The 17,348-nt window shown below is 43.6% G+C and overlaps 3 protein-coding genes across 3 annotated transcripts; 1 reads left to right on the top strand and 2 right to left on the bottom strand.

Annotated features, from left to right (window-relative positions):
- Positions 1-507: 507 nt before the first annotated feature.
- usp14 (ubiquitin specific peptidase 14 (tRNA-guanine transglycosylase)) lies at positions 508-5,117 on the top strand. Its single transcript, XM_062481671.1, has 16 exons — positions 508-701; positions 1,645-1,790; positions 1,908-1,940; positions 2,151-2,255; positions 2,419-2,522; positions 2,725-2,783; positions 2,877-3,007; positions 3,096-3,176; positions 3,287-3,369; positions 3,621-3,735; positions 3,849-3,914; positions 4,073-4,165; positions 4,275-4,403; positions 4,489-4,552; positions 4,650-4,757; positions 4,886-5,117. The coding sequence occupies exons 1-16, from the start codon at positions 686-688 to the stop codon at positions 5,026-5,028; spliced, it is 1,476 nt and encodes a 491-aa protein (XP_062337655.1). The 5' UTR covers positions 508-685; the 3' UTR covers positions 5,029-5,117.
- A 760-nt stretch (positions 5,118-5,877) lies between these two features.
- Positions 5,878-10,563, bottom strand: thoc1 (THO complex 1). Its single transcript, XM_062481913.1, has 21 exons — positions 10,428-10,563; positions 9,956-10,029; positions 9,778-9,838; positions 9,563-9,632; positions 9,345-9,463; positions 9,197-9,245; positions 9,018-9,113; positions 8,847-8,929; positions 8,686-8,759; positions 8,453-8,561; positions 8,236-8,370; positions 8,013-8,113; positions 7,791-7,857; positions 7,625-7,675; positions 7,452-7,522; positions 7,210-7,305; positions 7,061-7,126; positions 6,869-6,952; positions 6,625-6,772; positions 6,414-6,498; positions 5,878-6,309 (listed from the first exon to the last, which is right to left on the bottom strand). The coding sequence occupies exons 1-21, from the start codon at positions 10,545-10,547 to the stop codon at positions 6,032-6,034; spliced, it is 2,037 nt and encodes a 678-aa protein (XP_062337897.1). The 5' UTR covers positions 10,548-10,563; the 3' UTR covers positions 5,878-6,031.
- Positions 10,564-13,585: 3,022 nt separating this feature from the next.
- Positions 13,586-15,467, bottom strand: LOC134036846 (aquaporin-1-like). The gene is made up of 4 exons (XM_062481970.1): positions 14,988-15,467; positions 14,671-14,832; positions 14,173-14,253; positions 13,586-13,989 (listed from the first exon to the last, which is right to left on the bottom strand). The coding sequence occupies exons 1-4, from the start codon at positions 15,345-15,347 to the stop codon at positions 13,795-13,797; spliced, it is 798 nt and encodes a 265-aa protein (XP_062337954.1). The 5' UTR covers positions 15,348-15,467; the 3' UTR covers positions 13,586-13,794.
- Between the last annotated feature and the right edge of the window lie 1,881 nt (positions 15,468-17,348).

Genomic DNA, 17,348 nt, shown 5'->3' with positions numbered 1-17,348 from the left:
CCCTGTTCACTAAGGTGTTAGCAACTACCATGTTCATCACAGTAACTTGTTGGTTGGCTGTTGCACAGCTATCCAGTTACAAAAGTCATGATTGTAGGAATGTGGTTGTTAGGAATAACCATTTGGGGGATACTATAATCTATAGAATGGACAGGACGTAATGAAGGGAGTTTTTGGACAGCAGACCAGGATGGACAGAGGGATCATGACAGTATTACTACTAGCCTACTTTTACAAACAAAAAGGTAAGCACACACACATTGTCTTTTTATTAAGGAAGGTTACCAGGAAGTTAGGATTGGCTTTTTTATCTAATAAAATTATTATTTTTATAACTTTTTCCCCATTTTTCTCAAACTCCAATCCATCAATACAGTGTGATCAAGATGAAAAATAAGTGAAACGGTTAATAAAGCGCTCTCACCATGTTGATAGGTTGTGTGTGTGTGTACAACCTTTACCAATGCAGAATATTATAGCAGTAAAATCCCATTCTAATCCATGAAGATCGTGGTGGCTGCAGGACTAGGCTGGATAGCTGCTGTGTGGAGCGCATCGATCCCCTCTCAGCGTGCAGTTGCAGCGTCATTGTGAGAAGGAGCTGTTTGAATGAAGTTCGGTGTAGCTAAAGGACCCAACTCAGCAGACATTTGGTGGACTGAAATTGATTCTCTTACAACAAAAGATGCCGGTGTTTACAGGTAACTGGATATTACGTTGCAGTCACTTTAATGAGACTTTTCTACACCAATTTTGACATAACTTACACGTGTTTTGGTAATGTCGTTAGCATTAGCTTAGCCACACATTAGCGTACATTGACAAGCTAGCCTAGCTAGGCCGTAAAGGCGGCTAACATTATCTGTGGCTTCTGCACCGGTGGCTACTGCAAGGAAGTATTTAGGTTGCTTGCTAGGTGGTTATTGTCAAAAACATGTTGAAAAAAGAGCACGCTGTTGACCAACTTACATTTGTCAACTAGACAAACGCTACTATCTAGCGTTTGTCTACGAAGCTAGCTACAGTGTTATGTTTTTCCTAAGTGCTTAACAAGTAGTTTTCATGATCATCAACATCAGCTCAGCCGCTGGGCTAGTAGTAGTAACTGCGTTAGCTTGCTATAATAAAGCAGTTCGCCTGTCAGCTAGCTACGTTTCCTTAGCACACAGTCTCTAACTAGCTACAGTAGCTTCCTTACAACATAATATAATAATAACTATATATACAATATATAATAATATATCTTAACTGTGGTTATTAGTTGGGTAGGTTTTTTGTTTGGAAGTTTTCTAACGTGTTAAGCCATAAGAAGTAACTCGCTGATTAGCTTGCTAGCTAGCTAACTAGCTGGATAGTTAGCCACACTGTCATGATTTACTAACAATTTTGCTACCGGGCAAATTAAGGATACTTAAGTGCTAACTGAAATCATACGTACATGTGGACTATTTATAAAATATAAATATTTAGCTCAGTGTCGAGCGTGAAGCATCTCTTTGTAGACTTTGCTGAATAGTGGCTAGGCATCATTGTGCTGTGTCATTCGTGGCTGATGGTCTGATATAGACCAATCAACATCTGTGTGTGTGTACTTAATATTTAAAAGAGTTATGTCTGAAAAATGTGATACTATTTCTTCAATAGTGAATGTTAAATGGGGAAAGGAGAAGTTTGACGCAATAGAACTGAACACTGAGGAACCACCCATGGTGTTCAAGGCTCAGCTCTTTGCTCTGACAGGAGTACAGCCAGAGAGACAGAAGGTTATGGTAAAGGGAGGCACTCTGAAGGTATAGTATATACTTATCCAACTTCTAGCGCTAAATCAGAAATGCAACATTCGATAATAGGCATATTGTGAATATTATGTTTTCCTTAAAAAAGGTTAATCGGTCTATTTGTTTTAGGATGATGAGTGGGGAAACATTAAACTGAAGAATGTAAGTGTTTTCAATCATTAGACTCTGTTTGCAATTCACCAAATACATCCCTCTTTGATATTGATGGATTCATAAAATTGAAAAATTACATTATAACATGTAATTTCTCTTTGTTGAATGTCTCTGATGTCATCTGATTCCCCTCTGTTTCTACTCTCCTATTTTTCCTCCTGTTATTCCTCTCTATTTTGTCTCTCTCCGCTCCCCCAGGGGATGACTCTGTTGATGATGGGTTCTGCGGAGGCCCTGCCCGAGGAGCCGGTGGTCAGGCCCATGTTTGTAGAGGACATGACTGAGGAGCAGCTGGCCTCAGCAGTGAGTTCCCATGTTGACTAACATGCTTCAAGGAACCCACCGCTCACTGGACTGTCTGATCCTCATACCACGGATGACATTTGACTTTGTGGTTGGGGCAGGACTCTTATAGGGCACAGCTTTGGCAAAGAAAGTAACTCCAATTGCTCTTGTGCTTCTGTAGATGGAGCTACCATGTGGACTGACAAACCTGGGGAACACGTGCTACATGAACGCCACGGTGCAGTGTCTGCGCTCTGTGCCAGAGCTGAAAGTTGCACTTAAAAGGTGGGCTTTCCTGCATGTTTGCCCATTGGGATGAATGCAAACAAAACTGGAAGTCTCTTTCAACCTGTGTTCATATCCATATGCCTGCCTCCTTTCACTTATGAGAACGTTTTCAGCGCTGTGGTTCTTTATATGTGTAACAAAGGACTAGACTCCCAATCTGTTCTTTCATGGCTGTGCATGTCATTGTCTCCCTCTGTAGGTATGAAGGTGCTCTGCGATCTTCAGGGGCCAACGCTCCATCCCAGTACATCACAGCAGGTCAGAGGAAGCACCCAGACCTGCTCCTGAAGCCCTTGGTACACATACATAGTTTGCCTGTGAAGTAATTATTGTCCTTTCCCCAACCTCCAGCCCTCCGGGACCTCTATGAAACCATGGACAAGACTTCATCCAGCCTACCCCCTATCATTCTGCTGCAGTTCCTGCACATGGCCTTCCCACAGTTTGCTGAAAAGGGGGACCAGGGCCAGTACCTCCAGCAGGTCAGAAGGCGTCTGGCATTGTCTTATGAAGGTCTCTGGGTCACTCCATGCCAAGCTTGAATGCTTTTGTCTCCTTCCCTCCCCCCAGGATGCCAACGAGTGCTGGTTGCAGATGATGAGAGTCCTCCAGCAGAAGCTGGAGCATCAGGAGCCAGAGACTCCCATGGAGGTGAGTCCGTCTGCGCTTTACTGTGGAAGACGTTGCTGCAGCCTATGAGCGAGTGTGCGTCATCGTTGGCAAGTGTGGTAGTCACCTTTCTCCCCTCCTCCACATCTCAGACTGACACTGAGAGTGGAGCTGCCGCCGCCGCCGCTAAGAAGAACTTCATTGACCAGTATTTTGGAGTGGAGTACGAGACCACGTATCCTTGCCGTCTTCCGTTTTCAACTTGGTTGAGTTCCGTTCCTCTCCGTTTATTGGTTCTATGAGCCCCATGGGATTTCTCTTTTCAAAACATGGCCACATTGTCACGGTGTAGAGCGGTGTTTTAAATGCGATTTGATGATGAACACCAGGGTAACGTTGACATAGGTCAAGGCTCACAAGGTGAATTGTGTGTTTTTTTTTGTGTGTGTGCCGTGGCAGTCTCTTCCTTAACCCCGTCCTGACCAGTATGAAATGCACAGAGTCCGAGGAGGAGGAGCCCACCAAGGGCAAGGAGAGCCAGCTGCAGCTCAGCTGCTTCATCAACCAGGAGGTCAAATACCTCAACACCGGCCTGAGGCTGGTGAGTCCCAGGAAAACACAAACGCGCGCGCACTTGAACAGGCTCACGGGGATTGGTTGTCGCCGTGGCAACCACCATTTAATCCCATCTCGACTGTCTGTGTTTTCCTCCAGAGACTGCAGGAAGAAATCACCAAGCTCTCCCCATCTTTGAACAGAAACGCCCTGTATATAAAATCGGTGAGAGTCTTCACCCTCAGCTCTCAACTCTCACTTTAGTTTCTCAAAGAACCGTGAGATGCAGTCGTGAGATGCAGTCGTATGTTGAACATATAGCTAGGGGTGGTTGATTGTCAATTTTCTTCGAGCCAATGCTTAATGTGTCTTTCATCCTCCAGTCTAAACTTGGCCGCCTCCCTGCCTATCTGACTATTCAGATGGTCCGCTTTTTCTACAAAGAGAAGGAGTCAGTCAATGCCAAAGTGCTTAAGGTTGGTTTACGAAAGCTCTGGGAAATGATTCAAGGGTAGTGACTTGAGTCAAATGGGTGTTCTGTGTGAGGCTATAGACTGTGTTTTGTTTGTGTTCTGTAACTACCAGGATGTCAAGTTCCCACTTATGCTGGATGTCTACGAGCTGTGCACCTCAGAGCTTCAGGAGAAGATGGTGACAATAAGGTCAAAGTTCAAGGAGGTCGAAGACAAGAAGCTGGAGAACCAGCCCCTGAAGGCAGGTGTCCTAACATTTGTGTCTTCAGTACATGTGTTTAGTACCATGAATTTGACCTACAATTCTTGCTTGGGGTTTGTATTAGGTTGTGAAGTCTGCCAGCGGTACACCAAAGGAAGTGAAATACGAGCCCTTCTCGTTTTCTGACGGTAGGTGGTCGCGTCACAGTTTGAATGCTGCACACCTATAACAGATCCTGGAGTCCTGAAGTCATAGACCCATTCAACATGTGACTCTCCCCTGCAGACCTGGGTTCCAACAACAGTGGCTACTACGACCTGCAGGCCGTGCTCACGCACCAGGGACGTTCCAGTTCCTCAGGCCATTACGTTGGCTGGGTCAAGAGGAAAGAAGGTAACACAACAGCAACCCTCTAGGAGTCCCCCAAGTGACAAGTTCATTAGCACCACAGGAACAGCTCACATAAATGAGCTCCTCCTAAATAATTGTACTCAATTAGTCTGTTTTCCCACCACCAACAGATGAATGGGTGAAGTTTGACGACGACAAGGTGAGCGTGGTCTCTCCAGAAGACATACTGAGACTGTCTGGAGGGGGAGACTGGCACATAGCTTACGTTCTGCTGTACGGACCTCGACGATTGGAAATACTTGAGGATCAGTAACTGCAGAGAAAGAAGACAAAACAACAAATGCCATTTCCAAGCACTGTCTGCATAGATGTGCAATAAATCTGGGTGTCTTTCAAAATTGATGACCTTAATATTTTGTTTTTGTAACTGACAAGGATGCTTGTAAGACTTCATCCTGCATACATTTCAGAGAGGTATTCTTCAGGATTCGAGTCACTCATTTAAATGTCATCTCCCTTCTCAATGAAGGATGTCAATGAGATTGACCCATAACCTGACATTCTAACGCTGAAAGGTTTTAAATGAATGAAAGAGGCAATCTCTGGACTGGATCCTTGAGCGGTTTTGAAGTCTAGTTCTGCAGTTCCATTAAATGTTTTATACACATTGTATATTTTTTAAAGCCTTTGATAAGGTGCTCATGTCATAGAAAGCAAAGTATTCCTCTGTAGTCATAACTAATAGTCTTGTACAGAAAGTTTGGGCCTAGTACCAGGTGTCCCAGGTATCCTTTGTTGGTACTTATCAAATGTATTGTTATCTTCCAAATTAAAAGCTCAAAACCCCTCACTTGAGGTCTGTAGAATACATGGTTTGTAAAACAAACCAACCATGCACATTGCTCTTACTGATGTTCTTGGGAATGATGTCTGGATTGGTTCAAATATCCCTGATCTCTGGCAAATATGCTTTACTTTCAATCTCATGCAGTCATCCTAACCACCCTGCCACGATGTGTAAGACCTTCAATGATCAACACTGTCTCTGTACTAAGTTATTGACTGATGGCTTTTCATGGATGGTGAAAATAAACTGTTATACCAACCAAAATATACCTTGTTGTGCTCTCCGAACTGCATGTGAAAATGAATGGAAGTCAAGTCTCTAAAAAAAAACATCTTTATTGAAGAAAGGAAAACGATTAGTCCCTTGAGGTTTAACATACAAAAAGTGTCAATTATTATTTTATTTTTTTACCTAAAGTGAGTGTACTGACATATGGAGCCAATTAAAACAACGAAACAGCCTCAACAGTTCATGCCTCATTGAGGTTATCTGCCATCTGGGAGAAGCCAGCTGTGTTGAGGGCAGTGACCAGGTTCTCCACAGTGGCCTGGGGCCCCTCCCGATCCTGCCAGGCCACCAGCAGCAGCTTGGCCTGCATCTCCACGTCCTCGCTGTCTGTCTCGATCTCCCGCACCTCCACCGCCTTCATCTCTAGCTGGACCGCCAGGGCCTTCCACTGAGCCCCCAGCTTGGCTGCGATCTCATCCATCTGCTGGTTGGAAACCAGCTTGCTCTGCATGCTTGGGCCTGGGGACAACAGCAAACACGAATGGGTGACCAAGAAATGACCATGCTCTCATCTCTTAGCATGTCTAGGTGGCGTGTGGTGACGTTACTGGTACTGGTCTTACTGTCGTTGCTCTCTTTGAGAAGGTTGTCTCCGTTGTCATCGTCATCCTCCTCCCCAGTCTTGATCTCCTCGGAGGGGAGGTCCTTCTGTGTGTGTGTGTGTGTGGGGGGGGGAGGGGGTGATGGGTGAATTATCAGTGTCATCGGAGCAAACATAACGTCAATTCTTGACTGAGGTCACGACTGGGTGTGCTCCCAGTGGGGGTCACTTACAGGTAGCTCCTTGGCCAGTTTGATGACCATGCTCTCCAGGTAGTCTGCTAGGCTCTTGAACTGCTGGTTGGTAGGCTGGAAGAAGTGCGGGCTCCTCCTGGACAGCAGGCGGAGAGCTCTCCAGCCATAGTTGGAGTTCCTCACCACCCTGCGGAGAACACGCGGGGAAGGGAGAAGAACTACATCTCAGAGGTCTGGTTAGCCATGGAGGACTTCTGTGACACTGTGAAAGTTCTTGACGTACTTGTACTCTTCCTCCACCATGTTGACGGGGTCGGCTTGTTCAATGGCTTCCTCGAAGAACTCCTCCAGGGATGGCATGAACTCCCTGCAGGAAGGAGGGGTTAAATCACCGGTTCCTACACTTGAGGACATCTTTTCATTCGTAGCAGGATCGTGGGGATCCCCAGTTTGTTTGACCGACAGGAACACTGACCTGCTGTCAGATTTGCAGGCCTCCATGTTGTCATGGTTGAGGTTCCACAGTCTGGTCAACTCATCGCTGAAAGATAAGGACGTTGTGAGATGTAGAGTCTTGGGTTGATGTGATCTGTCATCTAATCCTATGGAGTACCGAATACTTACTTTCCCATGAAGACCTTCCTATCAGGGCCTTTTCCCAGAAAGTCCTCTGGAGCTTGCCGTTTCCTTGTGGGCCTCTTGGGTTTGTCTTCTGCTGGTCTATAGAGGGGGAGATACAGGTGAGAGGGTGTCTGGGTTTGGGAGTCTGGAAGGAGGTGTGCCAGGACTTCCAGACTTGCATCAAATCCAATCCTTTGTGTGTACCATAAAGTACACTTGCATTTGACAGATTTTGTTTGTCTTACCTTTCTTTAACAAAGCTTGGGCATCCCTCGTTTTTCCAAGAGTTCCAGTTCTCTTCCGTGTTCAGGATATGCTTTTAAAAAGGAACATATCATTTCACATCAATGTTGTCTGAAATGCTATGACCTACATAGAAGTAAAACACATGGCTAGATATCTCTATGCAGAAATTTACCTCAACCATTGTGGCAAATTTGTCTCCATCGGGTGGGATCTCTCTCAGGAGCTACGGGGAAACAGCTTTTAGCATCAATATTCTCTAAAGTTGCAATCCATAATCCCAACACACAAGTTGAGCATGTCATTGTGAACAGTGTGTCATTTAAGTGCCAGAGGCTGACCTGGTAAACCAGTTTGGTGGTCTCCTCCATCCACGCAGACTGGTCATCATTCAAGACACAGCCAGAGCTGCAGCAGGGGCAACAAGTACAGACACCTGAAGTTTCCTGTGGCTTCTGACACATCTATTCAAGGCTGTGCCCCCGAAGAAGAGCCGCGTGCCCAATATTTACACGACAGAGGACATGGTACAGAGTAAACCCCCCCCCCCCTCACCTCCATACCTTTTAAATTTGACTTGGCCTTTCAGGTACTGGAAGAGGATGAGATACTGCAAGAGGATGTGCCGTCTGAAGTTGCTGTCACTGAGCTGGAGGTCCATCAGCTGCAGAGAGAGGACACGAGAGCTTAATAATGAACCCATGTGTATAATATGGTTCAAGGTTCCTTTTTTTACTCAAGCCGTGCACTGATTCATGATGGCCGAAACAGGGAGAGATGGTGCACCTTCTCACTGGTGAGGAACTTGGCAAAGTAGACGTGCTCTCCGCCAGAGGTCCTTAGCTCCTCCAGCTTTCTCTTAGAGGCCTGCATGTCGTCTAGTTTGAAGCTCTTGAACACTGCCAACGTCTCGTCTGAATACTGAGAGAGGACACATCACTGAATTGCCTTGAAGATGTTTTCTTCTCCTTCTTCTTTTGAAGTCAATCTCTACGGGGGTTACCTTGAGGAACGTCATCCACGAGAACTTGTCATAGCACTGCACAGGATTTCTGAAATAGTCCTGGAGGGTCCAGAACTTTCTGTAGAGGTTGTAGTCGATGGGAATGGAGCTGGAAGTGAAGACAGTGTGTTACACGTCAATAATAATATCAAATTGACATTAGCAATGTTTTTTTTATTTCAGCCAACATAATCTAACCAACATGATCTGCTGATTCGGCGATGTTGAGTTACCATGGTGCAGGGGCGTCCTCGTCTCCCATCTCCCCCTCCTCCACCTCCATGCCATCCTCCCTCTCCTCTGTGTGCTGTGAACACACGGGTACAGATGAGGGAACAGTGTTTCACCCGAATGCAAACAGCAGGCAGGTGTCCGACACGTGAAAGGCCCTCACCTTCTGCCCAAGAGTGCTCTCTTGTTCATTTTTGTTGAAGACTGTGATGTTGTCCAGGTTGAACTGGCTCTGCAAATTTAAACCTGAGACAAACACAGGAGGAAGTCTGAATGCAATCCCATGGTGACGAGAGGCCGCTTGTAGCAGCTGATATCTACAGGCCACTCGCACCTGATTTCTCAGACAGGGGGAACAGGCGAGCCAGGAACAGCTGAATTCTCCCACAGAACACTGTGTTCTGAGACTTGGACAGTCTCCTCAGCAGATCTGCAGAGACAGAGGACGGTGTTAGAATGTGACTAAAAAGTCATCCATGGTGATTTGAATCCTAAACTCAACTGCCTCCTTACCATTACACATCCTCAACAAGTAGTTCTTCCCAGCCGTATAGAAGGAGTTCTGAAAAACAATACCAAAATATTAAAATTGTGCTGGGGAAAGACGGACATGGTTCCAATGTTCTCTAAGCAAGCATACGTAGAGCTTCCAGTTCCTTACCGATTTCCAGGTAGATACATTTTCTTCAACAAAGGAGAATATCTTATCACATTGGTCCAGAGGAAGGCAGTCCAACACATCTCCCAACAAGAGGAAAGGAGTAGTAGCCGAACAGATCCCTGGATAGGAGGTGGGGGAGCACATCATTATCCATCTCTCTTAGTTCACTACAGACCGTGTTTAGGAAGTGAGGTAGGCTAACAAGGCGAACTGCCTACCTTCCGTGACTCCATCAATGCTGAGATAGATGAGAGAAAGGAAGTCATCACAGCTTGCTTTCTGTTCTACCTGTACAAAAAAGAATAATAATAATAATATTCAGAAGGACAGGCACACAATATTTGAATGGGAGTCAGAGGTTCTTACTTAGCCACTGTTAACACACTATACACTCAAACTACATCTTCATCACAGACTATAGCAGAAGACTTACAATTTGCTCTTCCAACACACCCCTCAGAGCTTGGTCGAACGTGGTTTTCTTCTCTAACTCACTGCAGAGAAATAAAATCAGAGACAGGAAAGATATGTTAAGAACTATTGTTAGCTAAGAAACGACGGTGTGCAGAGAGAAAAGACACTAATGAACTGGCGTTTAGCTTGTTACTTACTTCCCAGTGATCTGGTTGAATGCGCTGATCAACGGTTTGCTGTTTTTGTTAGTCAGTGCACTTAAGGTCGAAGCCTAAATGAGTGAAACAAGAAATAACACTGTATTAATATTAGCAAAACACTAGCGTAATTTACATCGTAACACTGTCTGTACCAGGCAGTAAACGCCCTGGTAAGCTCTTAATGTTCAGCACGGTCTACTGTCCCCATGGAAAGCTTTTGAGACATCTAGTAAAGTACTGGTGAATTGCATCGGTTGTTATCATTTTTAGTCGAACTGCTGCTGCTTGCTCTAGTTAGTTCGTGCTAGCCTGCTTACAACCGGGTTTTGTATGACTAGCTAGCCAGCTAACTAGCTAGTTACTTTTATCAGGAAATTGTATCTATTGAATTGTCTTCAAATAAAACAATGTTCTTAGCTATAACGTTCTTAACTTCATTACCATACAATTATAACGTTACAATTCTTACAGTAAATTTGTCTTTAGCATCGATGAAATTGAACAAGGACGGAGACATTTTTCCCCTGTTACTGCTAGCTTGTAGCAGCCGCAACGCAGAACTGACCCTGGCCGGACTAGTGTTGTACATCCGGGGGAAACGGAAAAGTAGATCAACAATTATATTCCAAAAGAAAAAAGCGTGAATTTATTGTAAAAGTCATAATCTAACGTTACTATACTTAGCAGATACATAATGACATGTTATCTTTTTGCTAGATATTTTGTAACTTGCAGGCGTGGTGTGTTCTCCATTTGTTTTATAAGAAATGTTTAAGAACGCGAGGTGGCAGTATAAGCTAGGTACGAACTAGTGGCTCCCCTCCTGACTCGAGCCCGAATACCGGGGTCGAGCTCGGTTATTCTTTCGGACAGAAATGCGGCCCGAGCACCACTGTACTATGAACCAGTAAGGATGTGAATTAAGATAGTATGATATAAAAAATAAATAATTACAAGGTATTTTAGATGTAAGTCATTTGCTCGCCCCCCCCCCCTCGCCCCCTGGATTTTAGTAGGCCTACCTAAACGTTGACAAGTAATCTCACTCCAAACGTTTGATAAGACATGAGAGCCCTGGTGTGTCTGTTTCCATATCCTTATATTTTGCATGTCAGCATGCTAATGTTTTGTGTCTGTAAAATATTTGCCAAAGAGGTCCAAGAGGTAGTTACGTTCTTATACATATTATCTATCCTCATTTGCATTCAGCACACATGAGGTGTTGAAAAGCTTAAACCAGCTGAAATGTTCACAGCATGGTGGTTTCTTGAGAGCATTCATTAGTATCCTGACACATGCAGAATGTGGCTGAATGCCTTCTGTGTCCTCTCTTCCATCATAGGATCTCTTAAAAGAACACTGGCTCCAAGTTTCCTAATTATCAGGCTGGCAACGTCTCCTTAACATCTAAACGCCAACCCTTCTTTGCCATTCCTGAAGGCCAGGTCAATATAATCTGCTTTAAGGCTTGTTCCCATGCCTTCAACATTGTGCCGGCACCCAATAGAAGAGGAAAACACTGTTGTGTGTGTGAAAGAGAACACGCAAGTAAGTAAATAAGTTGTAGGTAAGTAAATAGGTAGGTACACAAATAAGAAAGTACAAAAGTAAGTAGGTAAGCAGGCCTTGCGAAAATGGCCCATAGGTTGTTGTTTCTATAGAATATGCCAGCTCGTGTAGATGCTAATCTTTGTTTTTAGTTGTATGCCCACCACACTATCACCCCAGTGAATAATACTTTACTTTACTGCATTGCTTATTTGTTGGCTAAAATTACACATGGCAGTTCTAGGGGCAATGTGCTTTGAAGTGGCTTGTGCACGAAGGGATCAAATATCTGTGCAATCAGTAGCCTATGTTCTCTCAGCACTAGAGTGACTAGCACAACTACTAGCATTCTGAGGTGTTAGAAAATACTGAGAATTAGGGTGATTCGGCTGTGTCAGTTGAAAAGGAAAGATGGTTAACTTGACTGTTGCACTTCAGTTGAGCACAACATGACTGTGAAATGTGGTCCAGGAGTGTCACTATCTGGCTGTTGTGAATAGCTGAGACAACATTTCATGCTTCAATAGTAAGGGTGTATGCAAAAAAAAAGAAGACCACTTGACCCAGCAGTTTGTTGTGGCACCTCATTCTAACGTTGACTGCATGCCTAGTTCTGCATTTGTCAAGATAACACTGCGCTATTTACTTTTCTTCATTTCTAAACAGTTCCTTCCCTCCTTCCCCATCTTCTACCGTGGTTTTTGGGCCTAGGCCAATAACTGACGAAAAGCAGAAAGGGAGTGAACCCTTATCTGTGGTTACAGATAAGGGTTCGACATTGCTCACAACCAGGAATTTGAAGATGGGTTAGGGGTTAGAGGTTGGGGGTGTGGATGGGGGGTGACCTTCTCTTCAAACTCCCACATAGTTGAACTAAAGCATTTGGATAAACATTTATCCACAGGTATCCAGAGACCAGAAATGGGTTGAATTGCTGATCTGATTAAATTTACAAGTACATACTTGAGTAGACGTGATACAGATGCAGGTTTTGCCATGTATGAAATTCAAAATGGCAAGTAGAATCAGATTTGTTGAAAAAATTGGCAACCCAATGATCTCATCAGAAAAGATTTATTTGATGGAAGAAATTCAGAATCAAACAATTGGACATGGACACTAGCTTTGTTCATGCTGTTGAAGGACGACTTAATAACAATAGCCAGGCTTGCCCTCAGAAGTTGAACATTCACTCAATTTGAAGGATAGAAAAATATCTTGCAGTGCACCTTTTATGCCATTTCTATGCTCATTTAGTGAGACTAGGATGTGTCAATTTTAAATATATTCCTGCAATCATGGTTCACATGAACATGTTCACATTGAACCCATTATTTGCTATGACATTGGCATAATGAACTGTAACTGTAGCATTCATTTCCAAACGGATGCGGAATACTTAAAAACCATGTTGCAAAAATGGGTATAGACCTTGTTTGCTCCATCTTCCGGTGAGGTTACGACATCAATTGGAGTGAAAACATTTTAGGTTAATGATCATCTCACACAGAGCAGAATAATAAGTTTGTCTTAATAGAACCGTCAATGAGGGTATGTTCATTCATGCAGAGAGGCCAGGGTCAGCCAAGAATAACTCACAAATACTTTCTGGAGGGCTTACTGTACTATACTATCTCCGTTCAGAATAGGCTTGGTGGTTACTCAATGATTAGCACAGGGTGGAAGGTCCATTAAACATCCCTAAAGGAGCACATGAGAGGGACTGTGTGCTACTGTAGGAAGAACATTACTTGTGACACTGCCAAGGAGGAAACGTCCACTTGACTAATTACAGTGGGGTGTTTTTTTTTGGGTCGAAAATGTATCGTTTTTTAATGCTCTATTGTCATTTATATTGTTGTGATGTTTGATCATTGTTATGCTGGACTGCCTTCAGACTCCTTGAATGGAATGACCTACAGTTTGTAATGCACATGAGACCTTTTCAAGGTTAACAAAGATTCATAACAGTTAAACAGGTCAATTGTGGATACTGCTGGGGCATTGTCTTACACTGGGAGTGTTTGGGGCTGTGACTTGAGGTCATTGCAGTTTGCAAAGTGAGTAAATGAAAAACACACTCTTTATTCAGACAATATTCTTCAACTCGTCATACAAGTAGGACCCAAATGAAGGACCCAAAATATCACAGGCATGAAACGCTTGACAAAATAGTTCAATAAAAAACAAACATGGCAGAGATAGACAGTGCGCGCACATTCATATTCCATCGCTGCGATAAGTAGAACATCTACAGCAGATCAGATGACAAGACCAAGTACAGACCCTCAGTGTCGGGGCCACTGACTGGGTACTGGGCTGCTGCTGCCATCCATAGAAACGTTAGGGGCAGCACTCTCCGCCTCCTGACCACTGGACAGGACGTTCCAGCGGTTGCTGAAGTTATCACTTCGAGGATAAAAGAGGAAGTCGTAGAGAAGAGCTGCCGCTACGCCTCCACACATCGGCCCCAGCCAGTACACCTAATGTGAGAGCAGAAATATTGGCAATATTCCTTTATCAGAATGTGGGAGGGGACAGTCGTGATAGACAATTATTGTCTTTTACACAAAGAAACCATTAATTGTAAAAGTATGATGGTTATCATGAGAACACGATCAAGTCAAAACACAACTAAACACAAAGTTGTGAAAAGTTTACTTTACCCAATGATTGTCAAAATACTCCGTAATCAACGCTGGCCCAAAGGATCTTGCTGGGTTTATTCCACAGCCAGTGAAACTTATCTGTGGATAAGAAGTCACAACTGTGTCAGCCATTGCAATTAAGCATTATATCAACATCACAACATGATTTCTTTCCCATGTAAGAAAGGATGGATCTTCAGAACATGAAGCTCTGTCCTAGCCTGAGAAAGCTTAGTGTGAAAAGGTAACTGTCAGGACTGGTGCTTGTCTGACTTCTAACATTGCTTGTTGGAACAGTACTTCTCTTTTCATAAACAGATGTAATTCATGTTGTATATTATAAAGATTCCATCTTCCCTGATGTTAGCACAATTTGTTAGCACAAATTTTACTTTGTTTATACTGTATCATTCCATTATCAAGTCCACTTAAGCAGAGGGTTTTGCAGCTTGTCCTCAAGTCTGTTTATACAGTAAACTCTAGTGTCAAGATGAATGTGTTTTTAGCTTCACTTACAGCCACGAGATGCCCTAGACCCACAGACAGGCCGATCGCCAGGGGTGCAGAGCCAGTGACATCATTACGCCTTTTATCAGTGACGGCAATGACACACAGGACCAGTTGGAGTGTGGCTAGGAATTCTATGGCAAAACCTTTGCCTGCACTGATGTTGTTTAGCTGAGAGAGACAGGAGAATCTATCAGTTTTCAAAATGATTTGGTCAAAGTACCTCTTTATTCAATGTTGCTTAAAACAGAGTCCTAATTGTTCCATCTTCCAAACACACTTCAGATAACTTAATTACATAACCAGAACAAGGCAAAAACACTTACCGAATTGACCCCTATTGATGAATTTGGGTTGATTCCATATATAATAGCACTAGCTATGATGGCACCCAGCATCTGTGCGACAATGTAGAGTGCTGCTCTGAGGAAACTGATCTGACAGCTGACCAGCAGGCCCAGAGTGATTGCAGGGTTCAGGTGGGCTCCACTGATGTGTCCCAGACTCTGGGCCAGGGTGGCGATGGCCAGTCCAAACGCTAAGGCCACCTTTACCTCCTGGTCTGGGAATGAGGCATGTTTGTTCCCTATGGCTGAAGAAATGCCAATGAAAATAAAAAGGATCATGCCAATCAACTCTGCCATAACTGCCCGCCAAAACAACCACGTTTTGAGTTCTGCCATCATTCTAGAGTGTCGTCTTTGACATTAACGTTACAAAGCAGAGCTGGTCAAGTAGAATTTATACACTTTCACCCTGTAGCAACAGTGGGAGGAGGCTGACAGAAAAAGCAAGATGAAGAAAAAAAAAACAACGCCTTGACACTGTCACCCTGTGGTGTCATGTAATACCATTTTTGGATGTACTTTATGTACAATTAATGTGTTTTAATAGTGGTTGAACTGTAAGCTCTTTTGTTCATTGTTAAGGAACATCCTGAGACAAGCTTACAATTTGCAGAAAAGGAGTTGGGGAAGGGTGGGTATCTTTTACAGGCTTCTATCTAAGATTCTTGATACAATGGAGATTAGTTTGATCAGGGAGGGAAATCCGGAGACAGGAAGTCTGGGTGATTTAAGGGTTAACATGTTTTTAGGAACATGTTAAAGAGAAGATGCTGGATTACCCTTTCTTGATAAGACATCCATTTTGGAGAAGAATGTGTTCAACATTTATACTGATTGATTGTTGTTTAGAGAGACAAGATGCTTGACAAATTCCAGGGTACTCCTTTAAATATCGAAGCTGAAGATTGCCAGGGCATCAGAACTTGTGAGACGCTGTTTGGGCGTGCGCTACTTCTGATCATCTGATTCATGGACAGGTGGTTTTGTGTTATTGTCTTATGTTTGTGTGTCAATGATGGTTACGTTGCTATAGATTGGTTTACGTTGTTATATATTATTATGTACTTAAAATAAACATTAACTTTATAATTCTTAAGAACCCCTTTAACCACTGACCCTCAGATTATTGAGACCAAATGAAGCCTCCTCTAATGTTATTATTGTTGTTTCCATCTGCTATGGTACAGCTGCTGTAGGGTTATCTGCATCTCATTCCACTCAACCTGTGAGTTGGTGCCCCAAGGTCCCATATGCACGTATGCCTTTATACAGCAATAAATCAATCAACAGGTGAGGAGAGAAATCCTGTTTTCCACAGGTGTTATAGCATATCATAAAATGGCTGTAGTATGAGACCATACTTAACTTTGTGGGGCTTGAAATAAATAGTATAAGGAGGAGGTGGTTGCGGTTGTTTAAATAACAATATAATATGGCATCAACCATATTAGAGTAACAAGCTGTGGTATGAGGTTGTTGTTGACCTGGTGGGACTTGTGGGACTTGAAATAGATGGTATAGATAGGAGGAGGTAAGAGGAAACGTGCATAAGGAAAGGAGGCTTATCAAGAAAGAAGGTAGGGACGGAACAGAAATAGGATCAAGGAACAGGACAAACAGTTACTTGAGTTCACCACATTTTGTTACATCCCTTTTCTCTTTTGTTGTTCAATCTTATTCTGTTCCCAAACACTTGACCTGAGGGTGCCCCTGACGTCACCTCAACATCAAAAGAGGCTATGACACACAGAACCACCTGAAGCGTGAGCAGAGGCTCGATGGCAACATCTTGACTTGCGTTGATTCCAGTCAGCTGGGGAAGGGAACAGGAAAGGATTTATGAATCTTGACTCAAGCCTGTTGGAAAGCACAATGAAATTTGCATGTATCAAAGGATGGATGAAACAGAGGGAGCTACAAGATAAGGCACTGCCGTTCCAGACTCTGTAAGGGCTGCCAAGTAGCGATAGCTTATTGAACAGACGAAATTCTGAAGAAACACCTTTCAGAAGCTGCTCACGGCAGGTTGATGAATGGACCTACTGATTGGATACATCGCAGATTACCCTTGAGCAAGTCTAGGTTGGCTGTGTAACAGCAAAAAGGGAATTATTTCCATTCAATTTTGACCTTCATATCAAGAGATGGCAAACATCGTACAACACCTAGGATCAGCCCAGAAAAATGCATAGCAGACGTTTTACAGGGAACTGCACTACTTAAAGTAATTTCCCAAATGTCACTCAGACACATGGACTACATGGCACATATTCAGTTATAAACGACTCAAAGCTGCAGTCACATGCACACCCTTACCTTGTTATCCCAAGTGAATGTGTT

The sequence above is a fragment of the Osmerus eperlanus genome, chromosome 16 (genome assembly GCF_963692335.1).
Source record: "Osmerus eperlanus chromosome 16, fOsmEpe2.1, whole genome shotgun sequence".
Lineage (NCBI taxonomy): Eukaryota > Metazoa > Chordata > Actinopteri > Osmeriformes > Osmeridae > Osmerus > Osmerus eperlanus.
The sequence above is the reverse complement of the archived record's forward strand: the minus strand, read 5'-3'. Positions and strand labels throughout refer to the sequence as shown.

Bases quoted from the DNA above. Each gene is read 5' to 3' on its own strand.
- usp14 (XM_062481671.1), top strand. The intron at 4,553-4,649 runs GTAGGTGGTCGC...TCTCCCCTGCAG, and splicing joins GCCCTTCTCGTTTTCTGACG to ACCTGGGTTCCAACAACAGT. The intron at 4,758-4,885 runs GTAACACAACAG...CACCACCAACAG, and splicing joins CTGGGTCAAGAGGAAAGAAG to ATGAATGGGTGAAGTTTGAC.
- thoc1 (XM_062481913.1), bottom strand. From the start codon at position 10,547: ATGTACAACACTAGTCCGGCCAGGGTCAGTTCTGCGTTGCGGCTGCTA. The intron at 8,930-9,017 runs GTGCGAGTGGCC...TGTTTGTCTCAG, and splicing joins CCCCCTGTCTGAGAAATCAG to GTTTAAATTTGCAGAGCCAG. The intron at 6,499-6,624 runs GTAAGTGACCCC...ACACACACACAG, and splicing joins AACTGGCCAAGGAGCTACCT to AAGGACCTCCCCTCCGAGGA.
- LOC134036846 (XM_062481970.1), bottom strand. From the start codon at position 15,347: ATGATGGCAGAACTCAAAACGTGGTTGTTTTGGCGGGCAGTTATGGCA. The intron at 14,254-14,670 runs GTAAGTGAAGCT...TCTTATCCACAG, and splicing joins GTCTAGGGCATCTCGTGGCT to ATAAGTTTCACTGGCTGTGG. The intron at 13,990-14,172 runs GTAAAGTAAACT...CTCTCACATTAG, and splicing joins AGTATTTTGACAATCATTGG to GTGTACTGGCTGGGGCCGAT.